At 46.3% G+C, this 27934-nt stretch overlaps 2 protein-coding genes across 3 annotated transcripts; one reads left to right on the top strand and one right to left on the bottom strand.

Moving 5' to 3' along the window:
* Window positions 1-3628: 3628 nt before the first annotated feature.
* SPG21 (SPG21 abhydrolase domain containing, maspardin) lies at window positions 3629-11948 on the top strand (the record flags this gene model as incomplete). 2 transcript variants are annotated; one of them, XM_082005247.1, is made up of 8 exons in its annotated part: window positions 3629-3691; window positions 7931-8092; window positions 8947-9027; window positions 9614-9759; window positions 10282-10390; window positions 10860-10967; window positions 11346-11486; window positions 11826-11948. In XM_082005247.1, 8 exons carry the CDS (start codon window positions 3629-3631, stop codon window positions 11946-11948), a joined length of 933 nt encoding a protein of 310 aa, XP_081861373.1. The 2 variants fall into 2 exon arrangements, with proteins under 2 accessions (XP_081861373.1, XP_081861374.1); XM_082005248.1 differs by lacking the exon at window positions 11346-11486.
* Window positions 11949-13507: 1559 nt separating this feature from the next.
* ANKDD1A (ankyrin repeat and death domain containing 1A) lies at window positions 13508-26962 on the bottom strand (the record flags this gene model as incomplete). The annotated part of the gene is made up of 15 exons (XM_082005246.1): window positions 26647-26962; window positions 24162-24265; window positions 23366-23464; window positions 22654-22752; window positions 22094-22198; window positions 21123-21221; window positions 20598-20696; window positions 19346-19444; window positions 18908-19006; window positions 18562-18660; window positions 17504-17602; window positions 16037-16132; window positions 14656-14857; window positions 13799-13930; window positions 13508-13569 (listed from the first exon to the last, which is right to left on the bottom strand). The coding sequence occupies exons 1-15, from the start codon at window positions 26678-26680 to the stop codon at window positions 13508-13510; spliced, it is 1527 nt and encodes a 508-aa protein (XP_081861372.1). The 5' UTR covers window positions 26681-26962.
* Window positions 26963-27934: the final 972 nt, after the last annotated feature.

Consider the following 27934-nt stretch of genomic DNA (forward strand, 5'->3'; position numbering starts at 1 on the left):
GAACACACAGCGTTTCACTCACCAGAGCTTATCACTGAAATCACTCAGAATTTCTCACATATATCAAGAAAATGACACTCGCTCCCGCTGGATGGCAGTGGCAGGTCACAGTGACGCCTGCACCAAGCAGAGCGGCGGCAGAGAGTGGAATAACACCACCACAGAGCTGCCATGCCTTTTTTCCTAGGTTAAAGCCCAGTTCCGTGAAAAACCGGCCGAGCGGCACGACAACAACAGCGACTGCTCCCGCCTGAGGCGCGGTAATGGCGGCCGCCGCCCTTTACAACCGCCGACCAATCACCACCCAGCCGCGGGGCACGTGACTCCTGCCTCGGTAGCAATGGCCCCGGAACAGTGTACTTCCGCCTCGGCAGGAATGGCGGTCACCCGCTTTCCGTTTCGCCCGTGCGCCTTCCCGCTGTCACGTGGCTGGCGCGGGAGCAGCACCCGGAAGTAGCGGACGGCGGCGGGTGCCCCCTCTTGGGTGCGCCGGGGGAGGAGGAGCGCGGTGGTCCTGCGTCCCTGCCGTCCCGGTGAGGGCCGAGCAGCGAAGGCGGGAGGGGTCGTCGCTGTGGAGACAGGCCTGCCTCCGGACCGGGGAGGGGGCTCTGAAGGGCCTGGCGGTCCTGGGGAGGGGACAGTACTGAGGGGCTGGGTGGGCCCTGGGGCGGGGAGCAGTCTCTCAGGCTCCGGGACAGCGTTACGCTTGGACGGGGCTGTGCCTGAGGGGCCGGGGGGCTATGCAGCGGCGGGGGGAGCCTGAGCTGGGGGTGCAGAGCGGAGTTTTGGCCTCTTCTCTCTGCAAAACTGTGGGAGCCGGCTGTGCTTGGGGAGGGGGGACGGAGCAGGGGCTGGGGTCGGTGTACTGCCAGGGTCAGGGTCGGTGGGAACAGTGTTGGGGGCGAGGGGTAGGTGCTGCTGCCACGTCCCAGTTATCCATAACTCTTCCCCATTGCCTGCAGTCACCGTCGCCTCTTGGTGCTGGTGGTGCTGATTCAGGTCTCTTGGCCCGTGGGAGTGGGCGCTGCGTGGCCAGCGCAGTGGGAGAGCGGCTGTGCTGTGGCCCTGGCTCACGCAGACATGGCACAGGGGAGAGGAATGAAGCGAGTCGCCGCTTGTCTCATCTGCTCTGGCAGGGGTTTTCTCTCCAGTGGCAGGATCAAAGTCTATCTAAATCAACAATGAATGGAAAGCGTTATTATTGCAGTGGGAATAACTCACAAGGGGAATATTATTGAGTGCTCTGAGCACATCCATAGATGATTCTTCCTTTAGAGGAATTGTTTTTAAGAGGTTAGAGTTCTTGAGGTGGTTTGGTTTTACTAAAAATGAAACTGATCCTTAGAGGCTGCATCACAAATAGCATCAGATTCTTTGTCTGTGATTTGAGTTACCTTCCTTGGTTGAGTTCCTGTTTCAAGTTCATGGTTCGACTTTTCTGTGGCTGGAAGAGTACATAGTTGGTGTTGACACAAATATTTGTGTGTGCAAATTTAGTGCTGCGTTTCTGTGCCAAGATAAAAAAAAAATCAGTAATAGGACATCGACTTCAGCAAAAAAAGGCTCCTCTCTGCTTTAAAAGAGGAGCAATCCTTAGGAGTGGGGGTCGCAGATGCGCCTTTACAAGAAGGGAGCTGGCAGAAGTCAGCCCAGGTCCTGGTGATCAGCGGTTTGGTTCCACAAGTGGTAACAGGTGAACTGGGACGCTCAAAATTTAGGTTTCAGATGGACTGTTAACCTGCTCTGGTGCGAGCCGAGGTACGCTGACAGGGGAAAGTTCCTCTGCATCTGTGCCTGTTCCTTACCTAGTCTAGGAGAGCTCCGTGCTCCTAAAGTGAAGTGCCAGCCCACAAATTAGCTTAATGGTGCTGAAAGGCTGAGATGGCAGAAAAAGGGAGGTGATCACAGTGGGAAGAGATTGCCAACCCTTTATGGCAACCAGAATTATTAGAAAGTCTCCCTCTCCTGTCCCTCCGTGTCCGTGCAGTGCCCTAGCGCAGTGACGCCCTGACCATGACTTGTTTTTCTTGGCCCTACTGTAATATAATGCTCAAAGAGGACGTGTTGTTTTAAGGCGTCTGCTGTAATTTGTTATTTCTGCTATAATTCTGTCACACTGTGGTTTGCTGAATAGCTTTTTGATAACCAGTTAACGCATGATTATAGAAAGGAATTAGTAGACTAAATTGTCGTTTCCTTTCTCTAATGACCAGCTGCCCTTAGTCCAGTAACGCATCTTTGTGCCGGCTCTGCCTTGCAGGCTGGTGGAATAGATATTTTTTACCTCTCCTGTAATTTTATCTGCTGCCAGACTATGACCGAGTGAGCAGAATAGTTGATGCAAGCCGTACAAAATTGAAATAATGGCCACACAGCTGAATTTCCCACCTCTGACACCCTTGTTAGACATAAAAGGTGTGTCACCTGCTCTGTGCAAGAAGTATGTTGTCTTGCAATTTAGAAAGTACTTTCTCTTTTAAAATTCATGTTTTCTGTACTTGGGAAATGGCAAATGAAGACTGAAAAATGACAAAATCATAAATAACTGTTAATCCAGCTGTAATCCAGTAAGCTAAACCTGCTCACCAGCAGCTTTTCTGCAGGGAGAAATGGAGTGACTCACAAACATACTGACGTCTTATTATAGGAAGAATTAAGAAACAAAACCTATTGATTTATACTTTGCAGCTGTTAAGTAACAAGAGCAAAAGTTGCTTTGTTTTATTATTCTCAGTGCTGTGTGTGAATGCGTGAAAATAATCTCCTGAGGCAGTTGGCTTTCAGGGTAAAGCTATTGAGTCTGCAAGCTTCAAAACTGTTTGATACCATCTGTTGTATAAATGGAAGCTAATGGTCTCTCGCTGCTCTAAAAAAAAAAAAAAAGTTAAGTCTAGAAGTTACCTAAGTGTTCATTACAAATTAATGGAGTATTATAAGACACTTTCATTATGTACACTAGGACATTCTGACTTCAGAGTGAATTCCTTTGCGGGCCCAACTCTGAATCAATTTGTTCTGTATTAATTGGTGTGCTTCAAAGATGTCTGTGTTGGTAACTCGTGATAGGAGTCAGCTTCTGTGTGTATAGAATTAAAACTTCAGGGCTCTTCTGTAAATTAAGCCTCAGATCAGCTGATGTTCCCGATGTGCTTTGGGTCAGTTATACTGAGATGGAAGAACATGGTTATGCAGAATACTTAGGCAGTAGGTTCATGAAATAATGTAACTGCTGACTGAATTGTATGAATATTTATTAGATATAAATTTGGAGTGCTTTAGCTTTTTAAGCCCTTAGAGCCTGCAACACAGTTGTCTTTCTCTACAACTGTTACATGGGAATGCGTTTACAAAAGCATCATCATTTCATAATTAAGCTGGTACAGTAAGGCAGTCAGGTGACTGCCTCTCAGGAGAATAATTAAATGGTTTGTGATGAAAACTGAGGATAAGTAAACTTGGTGTGAGTCAGAGCGAGTACAATCAAGTGATAAGAGCAAACTCACCCTGCAAACGCTTCATGTACACAGCACAGTTTTTGAGAGCTGCCTATGGCAAAGCTGTTGTATTGATTTCTAACTTTGTCTCTCTTTTTTCCAGGCTGACCTAAACTGAGTTTTTTCTAAACATCATGGGAGAGATTAAAGTCTCTCCCGACTATAACTGGTTCAGAAGCACAGTTCCTCTTAAAAAGGTATGTACAGCTGTAATCGACTTGCGGGTGAAATGTCTCCTCTTGCTTTGCAGTGGGGGAGATGAGCCTGTTTGGTTAATGCAGAACAGTTGTGGCTGCGCTAGTGACCTGGCTTATTTCCCGAACTGTTGTCCCACGTGTCGTCTGAGCGTGTGAAGGCAGCCTCTTTAATTTTCACATGCTTCTCAGAGGTCACTTCCACATGTGGTGGTGGGGAGCAGCCGCTCGCTGTTGTGAGGCATGGCAGCAGTACCTGGCATCCCGATGCCAGCCGTGCCTGAGGAGGCAGCGCTGAGGAGATAGTGCGCGATGGGGACCGTGTGCGTGGCCTCTCACAGAGCTGCCTGCGTGCGCTGCACCAAGGCAAGGCAGCTGACTCAGCGGCTGTGTGGCCAGAGCAACTTCTGCCATTCCTACCTATCGTCCTCAGGCTGAAGCAGAGTGTCTGAAGGCAACTTCTTGGCAGTCGGGCTGCATGCAGGGTTCCCGAGAGGGGAAACATGCCTTAGCCACAGTGGAAAAAAACAAACGGTTTCTTCCACTGTGCGTCCTTTAGATGTCTTCTGCTTAATCACACTGTCCAACCACTTTCCCCTCTCGCTTGGATTTCTCCACTTCCTTTCACTGAACCACAGGAGAGTGTTTGAGGTGCACAGTGCTCCAACTTCTGCTCTCTGTGCCGAGCGGCAGAGAGCATGGAGTGCAGTACTAGTACGTAGCTCCTGACCCGGGCTAGCTCTCACGTGTACATTTGCAGATAAGGCTTGCTGGGGCTGTGGTTACAGGCCAGCCTGCAGCAGCAGCCCAGACTCCTGCCAGACTGAAGGACTGTCTTGCCTTTACTGTCTTGCCTGCTGCTCCTGCAAGCATGGTCGCTCATGTAACCATACACGCCAAGCAGAGTCAGTGATCTGTCTAGCTTGGGAGTGGTTTATAGTTTGTTTTTGGGCTAAGCTGACTTCCAGTTCGTTCAGTTCCCTAATCTGGATGGCTGTGTGGGCTGCAGGAACATGGGGATGCTGCTGACAGAAGAGGCAAGCGCAGTATTACGCCTTTCAACAGCAAGTCGGTTGCAGTTGGGCCACGTGAAAAGGGCTGTGTCCTCAAACCGAAGGAGTAACGCTTAAATGTGCCCAGCATTATTTCCACTGAGTGGTGTGTCACTTTCTCTAAGAAATTATATTTATGGAAGGGTTGTAGCACTTTTCATTCTGTGCTTCTCATTCATTTTTGCCAGTTTGTGTCTTCTGTAAATAAGAAAGGGCCATTGCTGTTGACTATGCATGCTCTGTCTATGCTCTGGCTGCCCAGCTTCTTTGCATTTTCCGCCAGTACCAGATCTGCTGGGTCTATTTGTGCCATTGCCTCCAGGCAATGCCTCACCAGGTCAGCAAAGCCAGGAGACAGTATTTCAGTGGAAGGACATGTGGGTGCTCTGAGGTGCTGCTTTATGGGCTTGCAGTATGGTACATGAAAGGAGCTGGAGGTTGTGGTTACAATGAAATGTATTGCTGCCGCTGCGGGGACTGTGTGACGCTGCAGCTCGCTGCCAGGGGCCACTGCCTTCAGGTGCTGCTGACTACTCAGGATTTCATAAATGGGGACACGTGTGAGCTGAAGCTGCTGGTGACCTTCAGGCTAGGGAATACCTTATCCTCTTGAATGATTTAGTCTACTCAGTGATGCCACAGTGGTGAATGTGGGGTATGGAGAAGGTAAACATTAACAAACTAGTCCTGGTTTCTGGAGAGAGAGGAAAAAAAAAGCACAATTTGAAGATGTAATTAATCTCTGAAGCAGTCTTTAGGAATACATTTGCTTGCATTATCCACCCCAAAAGTATAGGCAAAGCATATGCAATATGGAGGGAGGAATGACTAACCATCATTACTGCTGGTAAGCATGTGTTGCTGCTGTCAGATCGACCTAAGGAAGCAGAGCCAGAGCTGTTTGTTTGAAAATGATCTGAGATGCTCCCTCTGACAGGAGCAGGAAACACACAGCTCCATCGTCCTTCCTGCTTTTGTCAGATCTAGGAAGTACAGCACAGAAAATAACATTTTTAAACTAAACCTTTAGCTTTGCCTGTGAGCCTCCATTTGCATTGCATTCACCGCTTGCTGTCTTATCTAAGTCCTTCCTAAAAGCCTTCAGCAGAGAGCACCCTATCTCTGCTAAACTCAAGGGGGGAGTTCTGCCCCTTGTTTCAATGCAGTGCAGATTTTACCCTTTATGTAAACTGTAGGCGATCTTGATTTATTGGTCGGAACAAGAAAAAGGCTGGTGACTACCAAATCAGCAGTTAACCATCCCGATGTCTGCCTACAGAGTGCTTAGCTTTGTTTTGGAGCTGGAGTTAAACTGTCTGGTATGTGGCTAGAAGTCAAATAGAACAATTGTCTAAACCCATCGATTCATTATCTGGGCTCAAGGAAAGCCTCAGCCTCAGTTCCCTTCACATGAAATAACTTTGTTTTTCTGATTTCAAGGAATATGCTTCACCTTTGGAAATATTCCTAAAGGTAAACTTTGTAGTAGCCATCGACAGCCACCCTGAACTGATCTGACATTACCAATGGAATAACAGCTGAGAACAGCAAGGCCTGGAGCTCTGGAGTTGTGTGCAAAGGGTTGTTTTTTGGGGGGTTGGGACGGCTTTTGTACAAGGTTTATTTTTAAACATTTTCAGTGGTCTGGAAGCGCTGGTATGCAATCTTTTTTTTTTTTTTTCCTTAGAGACTTTACAGAACAACAGTATCATGTGATTTCTCACATGCTTCCAGAGCCTGAAATACTGGCTTTATTACAGTCAGATTTGTTAGTCAAGCAAATCTGATTTGTGATACGCTGTTCTCCTCTGATTCCCTCAGAAGCTTAACTGCTGTGATGGAAAAGCAAATTGTGCAAATTGTTCTTGCTATTCAAAAAGCTATAAAAATCTTGATACAGAGGAGATGAATTCCCACTGTGCGATGCAGGGTTTCCCCAGAGGTTTGTGCTTGTTGATCTTACTGGGTTGTGAACTGTTGAAAGAGCATCCTAAATATACAAAACAGTTTGCTGGTAGAACAGGCCCTGTAAAAAACAAGTCAGGCTCCAGCACTGCTGGAAAAGAAGACCTTTATCTAATTCTTATACTTTTAAAGATACTAATTGTGCTAGGACTTCTAGCTTCTGCTCTGAGATGGGCACTGTATGAGAAACTGCTCATTAAGGATAGCAGCTCGCCTGTGAATCTGCTTCAGCCCGCCGCATGTCTTAGGCACTCCAGATGCTCCCGAGATGCTGCCAGGTGATGGAAGCATTTTTCTTTCCAGGTCAGCTTTGCAGTGCTGCTTTGGGAGTTGTGTGTGTCTCTTTCTGGCAGCTGGCTATAACTGTTTCAGATCAATAATTTGTGGTGTTAGCTGCTTAATTCAGTAGGCTTACATGTATCCAGGCCTGTAACATCTTTCGTCCAGTGAATGCAAATGTCGATGGTTGTTTAAAAAGCTGCCCCCAGGGCAGTGCTGGCTCTTCCAGCCTACGGCTGTTGCGCTTAGTACCTAGAACTGACCTCCTGGGTCTCTCCTGGGCTGTGGCACGGTGACTACTTTCCCAAGCATACTCTTCTGCGTGTGGAATATTGCATAAACCTCATCCTTTGGGGCACAGCCTTGCTCCTCCTGTGATTTATTTCTGTATGAGTTTTCAGATCCAGATGTACCATCGACTAAGGCTGTCTGTGTTGAAATCCAGAGCAAAGCATTGCAAACATCGTTTAACAGCACTTCCTCAGAAAGGAAGAGGTATTTTTTTCTGGGTGTAATTTCTGAACTGCACTCCCTCACTGTAACACCAACATAACTCGCTACTTTCAGCACTTGCAGTGTTCTTCAGTTGTCTGCGGAGGAATGAGTTCCCATAAGACACCACATATTGTGCTGCCGCTGACTGTGTGGTGCGGCGTTCGTTGTCCGGCTTATGTCAGGACACACAAAGCATTTGGTCTGACAGTTGCATGGCCGCAGTTCTGTTTCCAGCAGCATTCACACAAACGTTGCAATTCCAGTTAGTAAACAGCCTCAGAGAAGAAAGCTATTGTGAAGAGGAGTAAAAAATGCTCTTGTTCAAAGGGGTCTTGAGTATTATATAATTTACTAGATGACAGAAGTTTTGTTGAAGCAATCCTGGAAACTGGCTGAAGAACCTCATTTGTCTTGTGTGTTTCTTCTTTCCCCTGTGCCTCTCTTTCTCCAGATAATAGTAGATGATGATGACAGTAAAGTCTGGTCGCTGTATGATGCGGGACCTAGGAGCATTCGGTGCCCACTCATACTTCTCCCTCCTGTAAGTGGAACTGCAGATGTGTTTTTCCAGCAAATTTTGGCACTGACTGGATGGGGCTACAGAGTTATCGCTGTGAGTATTCTCGGTCCTGTGTCAAAGTTAGCATACTGGTTGCTCTAATCGGAGGTTGGACAATGAAGATGAACTCCTTAGTGTTGACTAAAGAGGGTCCACAAAAAAACTGATTCTAAGTTGTACTCCAGAGTATGCAGCGTGCAGATCCAGGCTGAAATCTGCTGTACGTTTACGGCAGCGTTTACCCAGAGCCTTGTGCACACCCATCGTTAGCTCTGCGGTCTGTTTTCTCCCTTGTGTGCCCTGGACACCAGTCATCTTTGCCTCCGGCTGGATCTTTTTTAGCCAGGGGGCAAGTGTTTGCGTTAGTTCAGGGTTTCTGTGTTTGCCTTAGGGATGGTGGATAACCTGGTTCTTAGCCTGCCTACCTGCAAATGCTAAGTCACTCCTTAAAATCCTAACAGAGTGCTCTTTTGTGGCTTTTTAGCTCCTGAGCCAAACTGAAATGATTGATTTGTGTGACAGTATTTTTGCTAAACAGTACAGCTTTAGGAGTACTGCTGTTTCTCTAGCAGCAGTTAATGATTTCTGTACCTGACAACTTTACATGCTATGAAATCGCTGAAAAATCGTTCCAGCCTCTCCGCCCCCTGATTACAGAATGAAGCAATGCTGCACTTTCCCCAACAAACTTGCTGCGGTGCTTTTGGTTGTGTATTTTTGTGCAAGTGAGGGGGAGGTGTTCACACTCTCAGGCCACAGGGACCTTGCCAAAGAGCTTGAGCCTCGTGACACAGGAGAGGCAGGTCACTATCTTGAAACCTTTAATGCGAGAATTGGTATGACTTTCAAGCAGACAGCTGACAGGTACCGATCAGAAGCTGGCTTTTTCTAACTTCTTATTATTTTAGTTGCAGTATCCAGTGTACTGGGATCACCTTGAGTTCTGTGATGGATTCAGAAAACTGTTAGACCACCTTCAGCTGGATAAAGTGAGTGCTCTGAGATGGAGAAGTGGACGTATAGTTGCAATAAAAAATTTTGAAAGAATCTCATTTACGAGCGAGTGTATAAAATATGACGCAGAAACATAGTCTATAAAGAGGCTGTGTTGCAATTTTACTTTTGAAACGAGTTTATTTTTGAAGGTGAATATCCTTGGAAATTGTCATACTTGGACTAAATTCAACTGCTGTTCTAGGTCTATTAACTTGTATTAACTAGTTTTTCATGAGATCCCATGGAAGTTATCCTTCCTAACTTATGCAATACAGAATACCACAGTAAAGCATCTTGGATTGGAACAGCTATTGAAGACAAAGTGAAATGTTTGGCTTTTTTCTTAAGCTTGATGACCACACAGAAATTTGAACTGTGATTTGGAAATGTTTCCTTCTTTCAGTATTTGTCACACTTACATCATGCATAAAACTAGAAGCTGAATAGAAGAGTGATTCTTTTAAAAAATGGGTTATTGGGACACTGTAAAACTTGAATGACTTATTTTTGTCATGAAACATGCTTACAGGTCATTTGTTTCACAAGTGTAACATGATCTGGTTTTTTTCCTTGAATTAGGTTCACCTTTTTGGAGCTTCTCTGGGAGGCTTTCTGGCTCAGAAATTTGCTGAATACACACACAAATCTCCCAGAGTTCAATCTCTGATTCTGTGTAATTCCTTTAGTGACACTTCTATCTTCAATCAGACATGGACAGCAAACAGGTAAGGAAGACTGAGACAAGCAATCAGATTCATGGCATTAACTGTTTTGCAATTAAATGTCACACTGATCTGGTTGGAGATGTGTCTGATCCGTTTCCAGCCTGGGTGAGGGAGGCGTGGGATGGAATACTTGTGACTTTTAAAGTTACACGACAAGGAAAATGGACATTTTCACAATTGGAAATTTGTGGAATTTGACAGACTAGTCATCCTGTGACCCTCTGTGGATGAGTGGTCAGATTTAAGAACTCTGGTTGTTTTCTAGCAAAACCATTTAGAGTGAGAAAAGTGTTACTCACCATGTTTAAAATACACTCTTGCAACAAAAGACTAACAGCTTCCCAGAGCATTTCAAGCACCTAGCTGCCAGGTTTTCCATCTCTGTGCTCTTGAAGCTTCTTCAGGACTTTATTTGAAGTTAAAGCGCAAAGTCAGTGCAAGGAAAGGGAATGCTTACAACAAAGCATCTTAATGTTGGAGTCCTGGGTGCTTGAAGATTGTTACATCTTGTTTCTATTTTAGCTTTTGGCTGATGCCTGCTTTTATGCTGAAAAAAATTGTCCTTGGGAATTTTGCATCTGGTCCTCTAGATCCTGAAATGGCCGATGGGATTGATTTCATGGTCGACAGGGTAGGTAGCTGTGTACTCTAATGGCTGTGATGTCAATCTCTGTAGATTTACTTAGCAGGAGGCTGTAGATATTTCTGCTGCTTGCTTCATTTCCTTCCCCAGAAGGGAGGAGTAAGGAATGGATCCTTAGCAGGTGTTGACTGTCACAGCCCAGCAATTTAACTGATGCTGTGACCGTCTGCCTTACAGTTCTGTTTGTTTATGTGGATCAGAAGCGAGGAAGTTAAATTGAGATGGAAGAGGAGAAAGTGCTGGGATACATCTGGAGGCCATGCTCTGGAGGCAGGAGCAGCTAATGGAACGTTCTAAGCATGTCTCATGCATTGGAATGATAATCTCCATCTGAAGTGCAGTCGTGGTTCCCTTTAAAACTAACTTCCCTCTGGCTGTATTGTTAATATTGCATTAAGTTCCTTATATTTCATTGCAGTGACATGTGTTGTTAATCAGTATTTCTCTCTACTGAAAGCTGGAGAGTCTGGGCCAGAGTGAGCTCGCTTCAAGACTTACCCTCAACTGCCAGAACTCTTATGTAGAACCTCATAAAATTCGCGACATCCCTGTAACCATTATGGATGTAAGTTAATCTCAATGTAATCCTTTTATTTAAACACCTTGGCAGGTGGGGCCTGGATATTCTGTTAGCAACTTAATAAATATTTGCAGGATCTAACTTCATATTTAGATAAGCCCTCTACTGACTGGGCAACACCATGGCTCTTCAGTCTTAAATTATGAATTAGATATTCTATGCAGTAACCCAGCCATATGGTTACGTATTGCAGTGTTAGCTCTCTTGCTGTCAATGCCTAACGTGTTTGCTTGTTTTCCGTTTCACTAATGCTGTTCCACAGAGAAGCTGAGAATTGTTTCTAGGAGCAGCATATATCCAGTCTGATTTAATAAGCAAAATCCAGTTAAGATTCAGAACTAACTGCTGTGACTTGTTACGTAGGTGTTTGACCAAAGCGCGCTTTCCACTGAAGCAAAAGAAGAAATGTATAAGCTTTATCCTAATGCCAGAAGAGCTCATCTCAAAACAGGGGGCAACTTCCCATATCTCTGCAGGAGTGCTGAGGTTAACCTTTATATTCAAGTGAGTCTCTGCATTCAAACCCGATCTACTAATGCGTATAGCCAGAGCTGCGGTACGAGGCTCCTTTTCTGTACTTGCTTTTGTTTCCTAACTTGCTTGAGCTCTGTTCGCTCTGGCTCCCAGGCTGCTGATACAGAAGGGCAGGGCTGGGAGCAGCCATGTTCAGAGGGCTGGCTTTGGGAGTTTGGCTGTTGCCTGTTTCCTCTCTCCTTTCTCCAAACTCTTGTATTTCAGAGCCATGATTTCATCCTTACAAAAATTACTCAGAAGGATTGTTTCTCTTTTACCAGAACCTTATGCTTCTACACCTATTTCAGTGTTATTTTCTGTGTCTGACAGATCCATTTACTGCAGTTCCATGGTACCCGCTACGCAGCCATCGATCCCTCCATGGTCAGCGCAGAAGAGCTGGAAGTCCAAAAGATCAGTCTTCATGCCAGCAATGAGCAAGAAGAGCAGTAGGTTTTGGAGTGCCGGTGAAAATGAGGCATCGGTTTGGTGGTCTTCCTGTGTACAATCAACTGTTCCCACTCTGCCTTTTTCCTTGTGTTTAGCCGATCATCACTGTGCGATTCCAAGAGGATCAACAGTCAGTGAACTACCTGCAGATGGTAAAATCCAACAGTGTAATGGGATAGATCTGTTTAATTGTCAGTCTTTGAATTCAAGGAAGCATCTTTGACAACTGCAGTTTTAAAAACAAAGACATTTTTCCTACCAAAGTCTTCACTATCCTGTTCTTAAGCAGAACAATATTTCTTTTTATATTTTTCACTCAGCTGTATATATTGCCACATGCAGATTGTGTACTTATAAGCTGACGTATATTTTTGTTGAATATTTGGTTTAAAAGTTGTTTAAGTGCCATTGTTGCCATCACTTACTTGCTTTGTATGTTGTGTTGTAAGTTAGTTTCTATTTGAAATAAAGCATTTGAATTTTTAACTCTCTTGCTGTTTAAAAATGGTTTTCAATAAAACTTCAATTTCAGTAAGTGTCTCTTGTTTTGACTACAGGAGGATAGAAGTGTAGCTTACCCCAGTCCTCGTTTGCCTCCACAGACACCTCTAGAAATTAAGAAAAACAGTACCTTTTGTGTGAATTCACCTCAAGCTTTAATTATAAGGTTGCACTGGTTTAGCTCTAAGTAAGAATTATGTACTATTTTTTTAATAAAGAATGACCAAGGTATAACTTGCAAATTTAAGGGTAAAATACAGATTTATTGAAATACAGACATTAGTTCCCCTTGAAACACTGTAAAAGATAAATGCAAAGTATTACATGACAAATTGGTACTCAAGAAAACTGTATGTCCTTGTCAGAGGCTGTGTAGATAACCAATGACAATTCTTACCTTATACTTTTCAAGCTGTAACCTAAGGATTAAAGAAGTTACCTATTTGATTTATAAAGAGGATCTGTATGTTAATGTACATCTATGTACATGTACATGTACAGTGTGAAGAGCTGAAACAGTAATGATCACACAACCCTCGAGGTTCCAAAAGGACAAAGTGGTAGTGGTGGCTTTTTAATTCCCACCTTAACAGGGAAGTTATGAATACATCTAAGACACAAGCAACAGGCATCCCTCCCAGCCCAAAGGTAAGTAAAGAACATTTCTGGGGAAAAAAAGACTCTCCTCTCAGTAACTTAAAAAATTGACAATTTGGAATTTATATACAGAAATGTGATAGAAACGAGTTACAGTAACATAGTGTGTGTTTCCTGATACTTGCCGCATGACAAGTGAGGCTCACCCACTGAGCTCTTACTACAGTACCCCGACCATGCGCAGTCGCTGACAAAAGTCTCCCTCCTGTGCGAAGAGGCATTTTTAGACCACTGCCTTTTGCTGACACCCTTGTTTCAGACCAAGAAGGAAGCAGCAGCGATGCCAGCCTTTTCTGACAAGTTGCACCTGCCTTCTGAGCGGTAGCAGAGCACGTGTCTTTCCTGCAGCTCCAAGACAGGCTGAGGATGCATCAGCTGAAGGAACGACTGGTGCCCTCCTGGTGTTACATTGCTATGCACTTCCGTGGAGAGGCAGAGTCTGCATTTGCTTTTTTCCGAATGCTTTCTGTAAAAAGAGAGAATGTTCTGCTGCACAGAAAGTATAAAGCTGTGGCAGGATGTGTTCGTTTATCAAAATAAAAGGGAAGAGAAACAGATGACGTGTAATGGTAGCAAGGGGGCAGGGCAGGGTACTTTCCAGCGCCTGTGTGACTTAGCTTTCCTCTGCATGTTTTGTCTAACACAGAATTCAGGTAATGTTCACTGCATTATTTGAAGGAAGACAAAAGTATTACCTGCTAAATCTCTTCTTCCAATCCCCACAAGGCCTTCGTACAATCCCTTGATTGGATTTTCTCCTGCTGTGATCATGCCATGGAGCCAGATAAGCAACATTCTGTGGCCATGCTCCCTGTAACTTTTAGTACCTGGCAAGATCAAACCACAAATGAAATCCTGCGCCTACAGCGCACGGCCCTGACCACAGCAGGTTTCTGAATTGGTGGGTTTGGACACCCCTCCCTCCTCTTTGGATTTTACTAGGATGCTTTAAAGTACAGTTTAGCTTAATTCCTAGTTGTGCTGTGATTGCTAAATTAACATTAAACTTAGTCAAATGGGCCATGAATGAGCTTGGGCTTGTCAGACATCCTTTCACAGCAATACAGAATTTCTGCCTTCAGAGCACAGCTTAGCTCCTTGCTGGCACCATGCAAACTACAGGAGTCCTTAGAGTAACCGAACCAGTGGTGATGCGTTTCTGACACTTGTAACCTGCTTCTGCTAACCTCTCAAATTCTAAATGGGACTTCACTGCCACCTTCGTTCAGCTCCTTAAAAGAAAAAAAATAAAACCTGCAAGTTTCTTCTGTCTTACAGAACAAGAATCATAGCAAGAACTCACAGGTCTGCCAAATGCCTCAGAAGGAATGAGCAATGAACCACTAATCCCCATGCTTGTGTGCTTTACTCCTAGCCAAATTCCAGTGTGTAGATAACACCACAGCCATTAAAAATGGGATTTTTAACCTAATCTGTTGGTTGTGTCAAATAAGCCAGCTGGTTTTCTTCATGCTTTGCTATTACTGCAGACTTATCTCCTAGAAACACAGTCCAAGTGAAGGAAGGAAAATATGTAGGCAGTGTTTTATACCTGTCCATTGTTGCTCAATGGCCCTAATGTGGGCATCAGTGAATTTCCAGTAATGTGCCAGCTTCTTCCATTCACCAGGTTTGAGGTACTTAGTAGCTAATCTCCACATTACTGAGCGAATGTGCTGTGTTTCCAGCCTGTGATCTTGCTTAAAGGTCAAGTGCTTTGCCACCCAGGAGTCGGAGTCACTGTTCATATTGTCCTGCAAAGCCAGAAGAGGGGTTTCAGTTGGGATGCTGCAGAGGTACCTGTCATTCTGCAGCCTCCCACACCCTCAGCTCTGCAGGTTGCTGTGAGTTCATTCTGGCACAGCAGGTTTTTTTTATTCTCTTTATTCTCTCGTTTCACTCTGTTCTAATCATGCGTGTTAACAAACACTGTTAAGAGCAGCTTTGCTGTGGAAGCCCATGTGGATCACAATTTGCATTTCTACAGAGCCTTTTATCTGTGGCTTGTATGCAGAATCATTTAATTAAATCTCCTTGCTCCCCTGCAACATAGGCACGTGCTTGCCTCCTTTATATGCCAGACTGCAAAGAGGCTAAATGACTTTCCCTAGGGCTGTGCAGGAAGCCCAGGCAAGGGCCTGACACACATGGCATTACTCCTGAAGCTGTGCCTGAGCCACAAGCATATGCTTTCCTTTTCTGCCTTTTCTTTCCCCACTAGAACACTGTCTTTCCTGGTATGGGAGGATGCCCAAAATCTCACGAAGACGCAACGGATGTGACGTTTGGCTGGACTTTCAGCGCGGCCTCTGCTCAGATTGATTTGGGCACAGGCTGGGGGTAGGCAGGGTTTCAGATGGGGGAGTGGGGCTGAGCAGCTGTGCCTTGCACTCGGGGCCATGGGGGGCGAGAGACTGCTGGGCCACACTGGGAAACAGAGGGGGAATGGCCCCAGCTGTGGAGAAGTCTGAGCAGGAAGCTGGTTGTATGACTCCAAGAACTGATCACTCTGCTCGCAAGAGGTGTCTCCCCACGTCCCATCTGGTGACCTTGGACCAAGCATTTTCCTGCTCGGTACTTCAGTTTCTCCTTCTGGGAAAAGGAACTAATGCTAAGGAACTAATCCCACTCCCTTCAACACGGCTTTGGGAATATCTGCCAAAGGATCTTTAAAAACCCCTGTTCCCTTCAGCACAGCCTGGGGTTTTTAACAACAGAGGCTTTTTTAGGTAAGGAAAACCTTAAGTAGATGTTGTTGGCATGTTGAGGATTTTTGTTTTTCTTAAGAAAGGTGATGAAAGTAGAGGTCAGGCTGTCCCAGGATGTCCTGTATTTCTTTTCCTTTTGACAACTGGTAATGTGGAGTCTCAATGGAGAGGATAAAGCTACATCTGCCCTGGAAAGCACAAGGGATAGCGGTGTAAGCTCCTCACCTTTTCCCATTTGTAAAACCGATCGGCTTTGATAATCATGTCCGCCAAGTTGATGTGATTGCCTCGGGCAGCGACATCCAGAGATGTTTTCCCTTGCTGAAATTATAAGGGGAAAAATGAGCTGGAAAAGACCTTGCACGCTTAGGAGGCGCAATCTCCATGCCCACTCAGCAGCCTGTAGTAGCAGGCAGCATGGCCTATCGAGCAATGCACCCAGCTGGGATGAAGGGCCCCTATTCTCCACCTGTAGACACCCTGGATGTGAGCTAGCTTCGAGCTACTGCATGCAGGGCATGGGGAGTCATCTTCTAGGCTCTGCAGCATCTCCTCTGCTGCCACAGGGGATCTGCCCGTTTGGCTGTAGCGGCGGGGAAAGCATCCTGTAACCCACAGTGCATGGATTACCACAGTAATCCCAGCAAGATGGGTGCAGCCATCAAAGGACAAATTCAGCACCACAATCCAAGGCGTTTATAGCCTTTTGCACAGCAGGTTTGCTGACACATGAAACTGAAGTGATTTATACAACCTCATTAATTTTATAGGTTCCACACACACATGATTAGAAAAGGTCCCCTAGGAGAAGCACAGGCTGATGGGACTATGAAAATGTACCTATGCTCCTTACGTGAACATCATTTTGGATTGGATGGGGGCAGATTTGTATTTACATCTAAAAGCATATAGCAGAAAGGAACAGGATTTGGAAGTTGCATGAAGGAAAGCGAGCCAGCCCAGCCACCAGGCATGCTGGTCAGAATGATTCTAGCCTCAGATGTGAGCAGAAACCCAATTTGACACAGAAAAGTGTGAATGTGTTCTCTGTACTGAGGCTCACTGCAGTTCCACAAACTGCTGGGAGGTAGCAAACATTCACTGCAGCTGAAGGCCACTCCAGCCAGGTGCCTTCGAATCTATGTGTGCTTTAACGCTCTGCAAATGACAGACAGTACAGTAATCTCTGCCCAAGCCCCCTTCAGCATTTTCCAGGCAGGTACCACACTTTCAGGCTGCACACAACATGCCTGATTCCTCTAGAATTCCTTTTGTTCATTTAATTAGAGGGAAAAAGCCCTGGACACTGGTGCCAGATCTATACCAACCAGATATTTTTAACCTATAAAACACGTATGCTGTAATTCTCAATTCTCTTATTTATCATTATTTGAGAAGATCTTTGCTATTAATGTGCATGATATCAGAAGTAGAAGGAACTAGAACAACTTTGACAAGAAAAGCTTGCTCATTGTGTGAACCGTTTTCTACCTTCCTAAGAACCAGTCACTTTCCTGGAAAACACATCAAAATAACCTACTTAGCCGTGTTTCAAGGCCTTATCCCTGGAAATACCCAGATTTTAATATTATTACAAGTCTTTCTTGACAATTACAAAAAACAATGGCAAAGACCATCCATACTTTCCCTTCACACCCCGACAGAATCTAATCAACCCATGGAGATGTTCACCTTGTCCGTTAGCTTCAGATTAACTCCTGCAATGAGAATCATCTCGGCAATGTCCTGCCTGCCATGCTCTGCAGCGATGTGGAGTGAGGTCTGCTGCCTCTGCAGAAGGAGGGTGAAAGGACTAAATTTCAGAGAGGGACAAGTGTGAGGCTGGAAGGATAGGACAGAACAATACCAGGAGGAAGCACTGTAAAAACACTGTCAGCTCTGCCCTCCTCTCCCCTCTACCCCTTTTTAAATGGTGGTCCAAATACCCTCCTACCTCAAACTGGAGCTGGGTTCCTCAGGCTGAGCAGAACTGGTCTGTCCCTGTCCCAGCACCAGCACTGGGAAGCCTCCCTGATCATATTTCAGTTTAAAGAAGGAACCTCTTCAGTTCCATACAGCCCCCTAGGGTCAATTATAGGAATATATTATTTCTTGTTATTTAAACAATTTCTGCAGGCAGATAGTTTGGCCACAGGAGGAAAGGACCTGTGCCAATTCTTTGTTCCTGGGACACAGGGCCAGGCTAATGTGTATGCACTGTAAACTGTATGCACCTTGGGACTGTTTAATGGGAACATCTAAAATCAAACACAAAATGTGGCAATTTTATGGTGTCATTTGGAGAGATCATCACTACAGAAATGAAGGTTAACTGAAATATTACAAACAAACAAGCTATACAAAGCCTCTCATTCACAAAAGTACAATTTGGTGAGACAACCGCTACCTCCATGCTTGCCTCCCATTCTCAGCCCCCTAAACATTTTGCAGAATATCTTCTGGCCTGAAATTTCTCCCACCTGCTTCCAGCAGGGAGGAGAGAGCCTAACTACGCAACGTTGCTGTACACAGGTTCCAGGGACATGGCACAGCCCACGTGCTGAACGCCATCAAATGATTACCTCACTGCAACACTCAGAATCATTTCACAGGTTTCACGTTTCCTACGTTGCGCTTCCAGGTTTGCCCCATTTTAAATCACTCCTCTCTAATCCTGTCCCCAAGGTGATCAAATCCCCCATGAAATGGGTTCACATTTCAAAGACAAAGAACAGGAGCTGCAGACTTACATTATCTGGAATGTCAAGGTCACACTCTGCATCAATGAAGAGCTTCACCATGGCTGGGAAGTTCTGCAGTACCGCAATGTGCGTAGCTGATGCGTTTTGCTGTGGAAAGAAGACCCTGTGCTCAGGAAGAGCTTAGCTCGTGGCACCAAAAGGAGCTTGCCATGCCCAGCATGTCTTATTCTAAGTCAGCTGCCAGCCTGGACGGGGGGGCAGACTGGGGATACTGCCCCATAAACACAGACCCCACAGCAGCACTGGTCCTTGCAGAGCTGCTTTGTGCTCTTGAACAGCTCCACAAACTGGCTTTGCCTTTTTGTAAGTGATGAGAGCATTGAGCAGGACTTACATGATTAACAGCGTCTGTGTGGATTCCCGCGTCCATGAGGATCCTGGCTATCTCCTCATAGCCATGCAGTGCTGCATAATGAAGGCAGTTCATCTTCTTCTGAGAGGCACGTCGGAAGAGATGGGTATTAGTCAGGGCTTCTCCTCAGAGGCTTCAGTTGCTACAGACTGTCCACAGAGATCTCCCTGCTTCCCTCTTGCAAGAGCCCCATGCCCCCCATACTGACAAAATCATACAGATTGTCTCTACAGCCAAACCAGTCCCAGGGCAGCTTCTCCCACCTCTGTGTGCAAAGCCATGTGTACTTTCCTCTGGACTCCCTGCTCTATTTCTGAAGTGACAGCCTCCACATGGCCTCACCCAATAATGTGTGCCCTCCCTGGGAGGCCACAGATCTGGGTGAAAATCCACGAAGTAGTGTCTGGAAATGGAGCTCACCTGGGTTTGGGCATTGACATTGGCACCCGCTTCCAAGAGCAGCTTCACACAGTCGCTGTGACCCGCCTCAGCAGCCAGGTGCAGTGCCGTGAGTCCCTCCTAGACAAGGCAAAAAAGGAGACAAGCAGCATTTCTGTAGACAAGGCCAAGACAGAGCAGCGGACTGAGCAAGCCTCTACCCTGTCTTCTGAATCCATGACATGTTAAAATACCAATTCTGAGGGCCAGGGGTCTCTAATCAATTGTTAGGAAAATAAAGGACACAATTATCTGCCACCAACATATCAGAGTACTGCTCTGTCCTTATGCCACTGGAAACAGTCAGCCCATGGGCCACCAAGACAGACATCACGTTCACCATCTTTTCTCCCCTTCAGCCCAATAGCAAACAAAAAAGGATTTTACGTGGATGATGAAGACAAACTATTTTCCTAGAGTAGCCCAGAGACAGACACAGGCAGAACTGGAAGCCCATGGCCATCAGTCACTGCTTCTCCCTTCCGAGGGCTGCAGCTCTTTTCTTCACAAGAAAACAGAAACAAGCAGAATTTCCAAGTGATTTAATCTGGTTTTATTATTGCTCTTTGCACAAAGGGCAGCTCATCTGGAGGAAGATAAATGCTACCAGAGTTACCACAGAAGTTGGTTTCCGCTTTCTTTCAGATCTTAATCACAATCAAATACATTTTTCAAAGACAGTAACCAAATAAGACTAAAAAAATTGCTGATAAACTTAATTGGGAGTGTGCCCTGGAATAAATAACAGCGTTACTAAGCCAATATTTGCTATCTAAATCATTAACTATGTTCCAGACACATAATTTTCCAAAGCAGGTCTGTGAATGAGAGATCTCAAACAGAAGGTCCATATGTTCAGTGACTAAGTCAATACTATAAAGCATAGTGAAGTTTAGTTTAAAACACACTCAATAACCATTTAGGCACTTGAATGTACAAGGGTCAGGGAGAAAAATGGAGATTAAATGGAGCGATAAGGTAGGCCAGCAGATACAGCAGGAAGAAAAGGCAACACTTCAGAATTGGATATTGGTCCAAGAAGGATGTTGCCTTTCTCTGACACTCTGCAAGCATGACCTGCATTTACACACGTATGCTTTAGATAAAATCAGCTATCTTCTAAACCTCTCCTGTCAATACTGACTATTCAGCCTAGTGACTGCGGCAGGAGACTACTTCAAGGGAGGGAAAAGGTGAAACTGATGTGGCTTTTATTTCATTTAAATGTACTTACTAAGTTCTTTTCACCAAGGTCCACTCCAACATCTATAATCTTCTGCAGTACAGTGAGGTGTCCATTTTTAGCAGCTAAATGCAATGCTGTATTTTCTTCCTGAAAGTAAACATCACTTCATACATACATGTATCACAGGACTGAGCGTTCATACACCACAACCTTTCACAGAGCATATCCGGCATAACTGAAAAGGAGGTTGTAACCAGTAGTATGAGTCTGAAACAGTCTTCTAATAGGTGCATCAGGGAGCGAAGAAACCCAGCTACCTTAAACTGGAGCACGGTCCACTAGGCTCACTGCGTATACTGTCAGAAGAGTCCTGGGGAGAAATCCAACATGGACTGAGGTGCAAATGGCTTGCAAGTGGATAGGGAAGAAAAGCCCTGACATACCACAACCATACATAGTAAACAACTACTGACAACTTGCCTGCCTGAGCCTCATTTGGTATCCTGTTCCCTGACTTTCACATCCTCTAATCCTTGGACTTTACCTCCATTGCATGTGGTTTTATGCCCCTACCTTGTCTTTGGCACTGTGAGAACAACCCAGTTGAATTAGGAACTCCACCACTTCCAGCTGCCCATACTCTGCAGCCAAGTGAAACGCTGTCTTGTTCATCTTTGAAAGGAAACAGAAAGAAATACAGTCCAAGAAAGGCTCAGAAAGCACAACACTAGATCATCTGCTTCAAGCAATATAACAATGCCTTGGGCAATAACCCAGTCCACAGGGGGAAAAAGTGCTGCACTTCAAAAATAGTTATCTTTTATTCTGCTGTTAACTTTTATTCTGCTTTACATTTGGAATGACCCTAACAAAACAAGGTGAACAGAACTACCTGCTGGGGCTAACAACTCCAAGCACTTTGGTCTCATCGAACACTGAAAAATAGATCTTTTCACTGTTTATTTCGTATAAATAGAGGATAATAAATAGTTTACTAAAAGCAACTAAGGATGAAAAAATGGGATTAATATCTGAGACTTATCAAGTGAGTCTGAACCCCTTTTGGGGAAAGGCAGATCTCTTGTTGCCTCATTTAACTCCCAAGCATCAGAGTGGGGATCACCATGAAGGCCAGGGAGTGGAAAAGAGTGTGTGCCAGCTCCTGTGTGCTCCTATGCCGTCTTCAGGAACAGATTAGCTAATGCTGGAACATGCTGAGAGAGGGTTACCCTTGGTTATTTCCTACCTACAATACACCCTGGAGCATCAGCTGCACAAGAGAAGGGACACTGAAATTCCTAAATTCTTTCTGCAAAAGGCTACACTGGGAAGCCTTGGCTGCTGAAGCTTGATCAGAGCCAGAATCCTCACTATCCCCAAGCCCCGCTCCACAGGAGGGCCAGAGGCTGCATGGGATACCCTTGGTTCTCTGGGAGTAGCATCTGACTCTCAGCCTCTTCCCAAGACCAAGGGAAACATTCCAGCTAAGCTCAGCAGAGCAAGATCAGACCTCGAGAAATGAAGCAGTTGAAGAGCCTTCCTACCTTGTCTGACTTATCCACACACATGTCCTCCAGGTCCTCCATGATGAATTCCATCACCCGGATGTGCCCCCTCTGAGCTGCACAGTGGAGGAGGTTCCTGCCATTCTGGAGAGGAGATAAAGGACCACCCATTTAACAAGTCCAAGACTGTGGGACAGTCTCTTTTAACAACCTGTTCCTGTTAGCAAAGAGCCATTCGATGCCTCCCTGCATCCCTAAAGCTAAACCAGCTTGTGCTGCAGACAGCAAGTTATGACTGTGAAGTATTCATGCTCCTTTTCCCAACCAAGGTCTTTTTTAAAATACACAGACTGCTGGTTCACTAAACCCATTTCCCATTTCTGTTACACCTTCCACCTCAGCACTTGCACATATGCAAGCTAAGAAAGCCGTGTACATCTCTATAGCTACAATCATTACACTTGTTTTAGGAATAACGCAGAAGTGCAGATGGGAATCTCCATAGATGGGAGTCACATACCACTACCTTAGCTCTCCCTCTCTCCCCCCCATCACTGCCTGCAGCTGCATGATGGAGCCACGCAGGGAGACTCTCTCACCCTATTGACACAGTTAATCTTGGCCCCAGCATTGACGAGGATCTGCAGGACACGGAGGTGGCCAAACCAGGCAGACAGGAGAAGTGCACTCATTCCAAACTGGGTGAAAGAGAAGAGAGAGAGTTATAGCTAAACTGTAGCCACCATCATCCCCACCAAAGAGGGAAGCTGTCCCTCTACCTTCATGAAGTTTCACAAATATTTTTATTTCTCTTTGTGTTTTTTTAGAACCACTTTCTCCAATTACTATTATTCCTGCCACAGATGGTCTCAGCAGCTGAGCAGATACTTGCCTCTTGACTGCCACTTCCTAGTCAATGGTGCATATTAGCCTGGTTGTTATGGGGGAGGAGAGAACTCAGTGGCTGTCACTGTCTTCCCACAAGCCCCAACAACACAATCAGAAGCAGCCAAGCATCCCCATGCTATACAGAAAACCTCACAAATTCTACCTGTCTACTTCCCAGTCACTGTGCATGCAAAGAAACCGCCAAAGACAGAGCACAGACACATCCTAAAATAAGGCTTGCTCCAGAAAGGCATTGCACCTGCCTCAGCAGGGAGGCCACAGCTTCCCAAGCACTGTGATGCTTTGTGCCACCCACCCAGGGCTAAGGCGAAGCCTGTAACTGCCAGCCCAGCACCCAGTCCCCGGCGCTCCCCTAACACAGAACACATTTGGAGGACATGCAAGGGAGAGTCGCCTTTGTACACTGTCTTCGTCATCCAGCGGGACACCGTGATCCAGGAGCAGTCGCACAGCATCGATGTTCCCTGCTCCCGCAGCCCAGTGCAGGGCTGTCCGGTCTATCTGGAGGGGAAGGAAGGAGAGGGGGAAGGCTCATGTATGCTAGAATTTCCCACACCGTGCAGGGTTTTCTTTGGACAGAACCTTCTGTCTCTTTGGTCTCCTGTCAGGCAGATACGGACCTTTGCCAGTCACTTTCTACTCGGAAACTGCAGTTATGGACTACAATGGCAGCACAGGAAAGAGAAATATCACTGACCATGGATGGACAGATTGAAACACTAGGCGTGGGTGCAATCCCATCTTTCCAGGAACCTACTGGTCAACACGGGGATACCTGCACCAGGAACTGAGTTAGTCCCACAGCGCTGGCGTAGAGAGACACCAAATCAAAGCCCTTCATTGCAGCCATGTTTATCTGGCACACGGGTTCCAAGGGGAATTATTATTCCCCTTGGATTATGATGATGATGATGACGATGATGATGATGATGATGATGATGATGATGATTATTATTATTATTATTCACCCTCTCTCAGTGCTTGCAACTTTCCAGTCTGGCCAGGATAACAGTGCTGTGGGTTTCAGTGTGTTGTGAAACTGCTCAGTTGCCACAGGCACCATTTAGCACGGGGCAGAGTATTTTAAAGCTTTGACCAATTGAACAGCTAATGAGAAGAGTAGTGTTAAGGAGCGGCAGTTCTGAAATGCACCCTCAGCACTGCCTGAAGCTTAGAGGTGGAAAAACCCAGGACTTACATTGGTTTTGGCTTTGATGTCAACCCCTCTCCTGATGAGCTCCTCCATCTTGGCTGTGTCATTACGCTTTGCTGCATCGTGGAACGCCTTCTCTGAATGAAGCACTGCAGCAGAGCCAGAAGAGCGGGCATTAAAACAGTGCTGGCAAGGGGCATGGAGTAGCATGCCCCAACAAACCTCCCCTTCATCTCACCGGCCTCGGTGGCTTCAAGAAAGGATGACTGCAGAAAGATTCTTCCAGCAAGAAGCCCAGCCCTACAGACATTGGCATGTTTGCTGGATTCGTCCTCTCCCACTGTCTCCCCTTCCCTGAGTACCCCTGTGCCACATCAGTGCTCTTCCAGTCCTACCAGCTTCTCTTCTAATTCAGTGTCTTCATCTGTTTGCAGACTTGTTGCAGCTGTAAAACCTTTCTGGTCCACTAGGTCTGGCCCAGAGCTGGTGTGAAGGCTCGGGCAGATGACCCAGACCCTTTCCTCTATCCCTCCACCTACATCCCGCTGCTCTACAAAGAGGCCTTTACACACGCTCCTGCCGTCCCCTCCGGGCAACCCGAATCAGCCAAGCAACACAAAACTGCTAGCTTGGCCTGTGATTAGTCTTGCAACTCTTAACAGACCGTGGCAGTTCTGCACATAACTTACCACAGCTGGCAGGATTTGTCCTGCACAGTCAGGTACAATTTAAGGGTGTTTACCCTCCATGCTGGGCCTTGCCCCAGCAATCTTCTCCTTGATCGAACAAACCTTCCTGCCAAGGACCGAGAGCAAGGCTGTGACTCTGGGCCTGCCACAGCCCGACAGGGAGGCTCTCAAGGTTTTTGGCAAGGCTGGTGTCAGTTTTTGTTGGACTCAGTCTCTGCCCTAGTGCTTTTGGGGAATTCTTTCAAGAGGTGTTTGAAGCAGACCCTCAGCCTGTCACAGCCTGCTGGAGAGCTGTCTCAGATGCTCTGCTCTCTTCCACATTTCTGCACATCTCAGGCTGCAGTTTGAGGGTAACAGGGGCTCAATGCAACTTCAGTCTGTATCAACATACCAACTAGACACCAACCACATGCCATGCAAGACGCATCAAAACATATTACTGTTCCCATTCCACCATGCTGAGGAGATAAACAAGAGACTTGCTGTCTAAACAGCATTACTCCATTTCTCTCTGCAGAGCACAGGAGAAAGGCACCCCTACTGTGGACTCTTAGGGCGGCAGAGGTATAACCTCAACCTCCAATTTCTGTTCCTCTTACCTTCAAAGAAAACCCAAATAACACAAATCTTAATACCAGACAGGATCATTCAAAAGCATTGCACCTGCTGCTACAATGAAGGCAGCAGGATTTGGAATGGATTTCTGCAGGAACAGGATTTTCTGTACTGTATAGCGAGACCCTGTTCTCATCTGGTCAGGTGTTTAACGGGACTGCATTGCCACACTGCATGGACCCTTCATGTGAGAGGAAATACCTGGAGAGCTTGGGAAAACACTGTGGACTTTACGTTAGTAATTAACACCAATGGCTACACACATACTACCTCCTTGCAAATGCTCATCTCCGTTCAGTGGAGTAAACCCTATGTTTCAGTTAAGCAAATGCTACTGCCCCTGCTCTCCAGGCGAGAGAAACGTGTTCTGACATTTTATAATCACACAAAGCATCATTGTCAAGAGATGCCAAACCATCCCTTCACTTATATTTATGTTTTCCTCTATCTGTAAAGATGCGGCAACAAACCTCACATTGCTAACGCTGTAGAAGCCACAATTTATTTTCAGCAACACACGGGAAACAATTTGACGGTCTGAGCTTCCTACTTCATGTGCACGCTGGCAAAGCTAGCCCGGCAAATGTAAATTCACCCTGGTCATGGCATGCACCCATCCAACAGCAGCATTTCAGTAGATATTTAGCAGTTTTTCCTTCTCTTTCGAGCTCAGCTTCTGGGGTATTCCAAAGCTTAGAGTACTGCATATGAATTCAGTTATCCCAAACAGCGGGGAAAACAGTTGAAGTGATTTATCCTCCGTGCAATGCACCATCTCACAGGCACTTCATTATGCAAGAGATTTTAAAAAGCAGCAAAGGAGAAGAAAGGCATGCACAGACACACGCATGTTTTAACTGCGTTAAAACACTTTTCACTGTCCGCTGGGCTCTACCTGAGGCTGCAGGACACAAAGACAATCCAGGACGGCCGGTGACCAGTCAATAAAGAGGACCAAAACGCCTAAGTGGGGGGTACTGGCGTTATCTGCAGCATCTTAGGGGTACAGGACGCTTTGGGGCGAAAGCAGTCTAGATTCCCGCATAGGTTATACACCTAATTTGTTTCTGAATGGATTTTTATACCTCTTGTTATTCTTTAAAGCATCTCGGCCCTGCCCCAGAGACCCCGGCACCGCGCCCGCCCTCTCCCGCTACACAAATCCGCCCCTCACGGCGCGGAGCCCCCCACCCCGCTGGGGCAGCCCTCGCCTCGTCCCCACTCACGGCCGTCGCCCTCCGACTCCAGGTCGTCCCCCATGCCGCGGCCCGCGGACCCGCCAGCGCGCCGCCGCCGCCTCAGGGCGGGCTGAGGGGCGCGGCCCCGCCGCCTCACGGGCGGGCTGAGGGGCGCGGCCCCGCCGCCGCAAAGCGCCTTTTGGCTGTTATTTAAAATAAGTAAAATAAATCCTCTTTCCGACAAACACGGTGTTTTCGGGCTGTTTGGGGATGACTTGAGGGGGAAAATCCAGCTACCGCCATGTCAGCACGGCTGTTACCATAGGCCGGTGCCACCATTTACCTCAGCGTGGCTCGGCTCAGCGCTGCTACTTAGAGGCTGTGGGTGGTTTAATTCTGTTTCCAAACCGATGTGGGAGGAGAGGGAGTTCTGTTCTGTGGGAAATGCTGGTCGGGTTGTTGTATTTTTTCCCTGAAAGCAGGGTTCAGGGTTTCCTGGGGACAAGGTGTTCTCATCTACCACACGGCCAGGTCACGGCAGTGGGTGCAGGAGGAGGTTAAAAGCACTCTTCACTCAGAGTTTTAGTTAACTCTCCTGTTTCAGCATCTAGATCTGGTTTTGTCTTTTATTTTCTTTTCCATTTTGATAGTATGAGGAGGAAGGAACCAGGCAGTGACTGAGCTGAGGTTGGGGGGAGAATCCGATGTTTTGGGGAGGTCTGAGGTAGGCAGGGGAAAAAAAAAAGGTCCCAAACAGCCAAAAAAATTACAAACTTGGGTGCTTGGTCCGTCTCCAGGCTGGAGAGATGCTGCTGCCTTTTCACGAAGGACCAGATCATGGTTCTTCTGGCAGTAAATCTTTCCTGGAGCTACACAGGGACCACTCTTTCTGTCGGAGCCATTTCAGTTCACCCTGTGTGAGGTCTCTGGTGTGGGTCTGGCCCCCACAGCCATCTCCCCATATCTAATTTGTCAGGCGAAGTGTGGCACATGAGTGTTCCCTACTCCTTGCATTTTCCAGCCTTTTCTGTGTTTGCTTGCCACGATATGGGGTGACACATTGAGTGACAGCTTGGGTTGATTGAGTAAATGCTGTTTGTTGGCCTTCAAATGCATAGGAAGGTGGTGCAAGGAGAAAAGAATAACCTGTTCTGCAGACCCAGGATGGGCAGAACTGGGAGGCATGAGCTCAAATCATGGTAGGCAGGACTTTGGTTTCTCCCGTATGTGGCTTCCCAGTGGCCAAGACAGCAAAGGGGAGTTGACTGCAGAAAGGGAGGGTTCTGTGCTGCTGGTCACAGGGTAGGAGAGGTGGCATCAGATTTGTATTCCCTCC

The sequence above is a fragment of the Phaethon aethereus genome (assembly GCF_964289735.1).
Source record: "Phaethon aethereus genome assembly, chromosome: 12".
Taxonomy (NCBI): Eukaryota; Metazoa; Chordata; class Aves; order Phaethontiformes; family Phaethontidae; genus Phaethon; species Phaethon aethereus.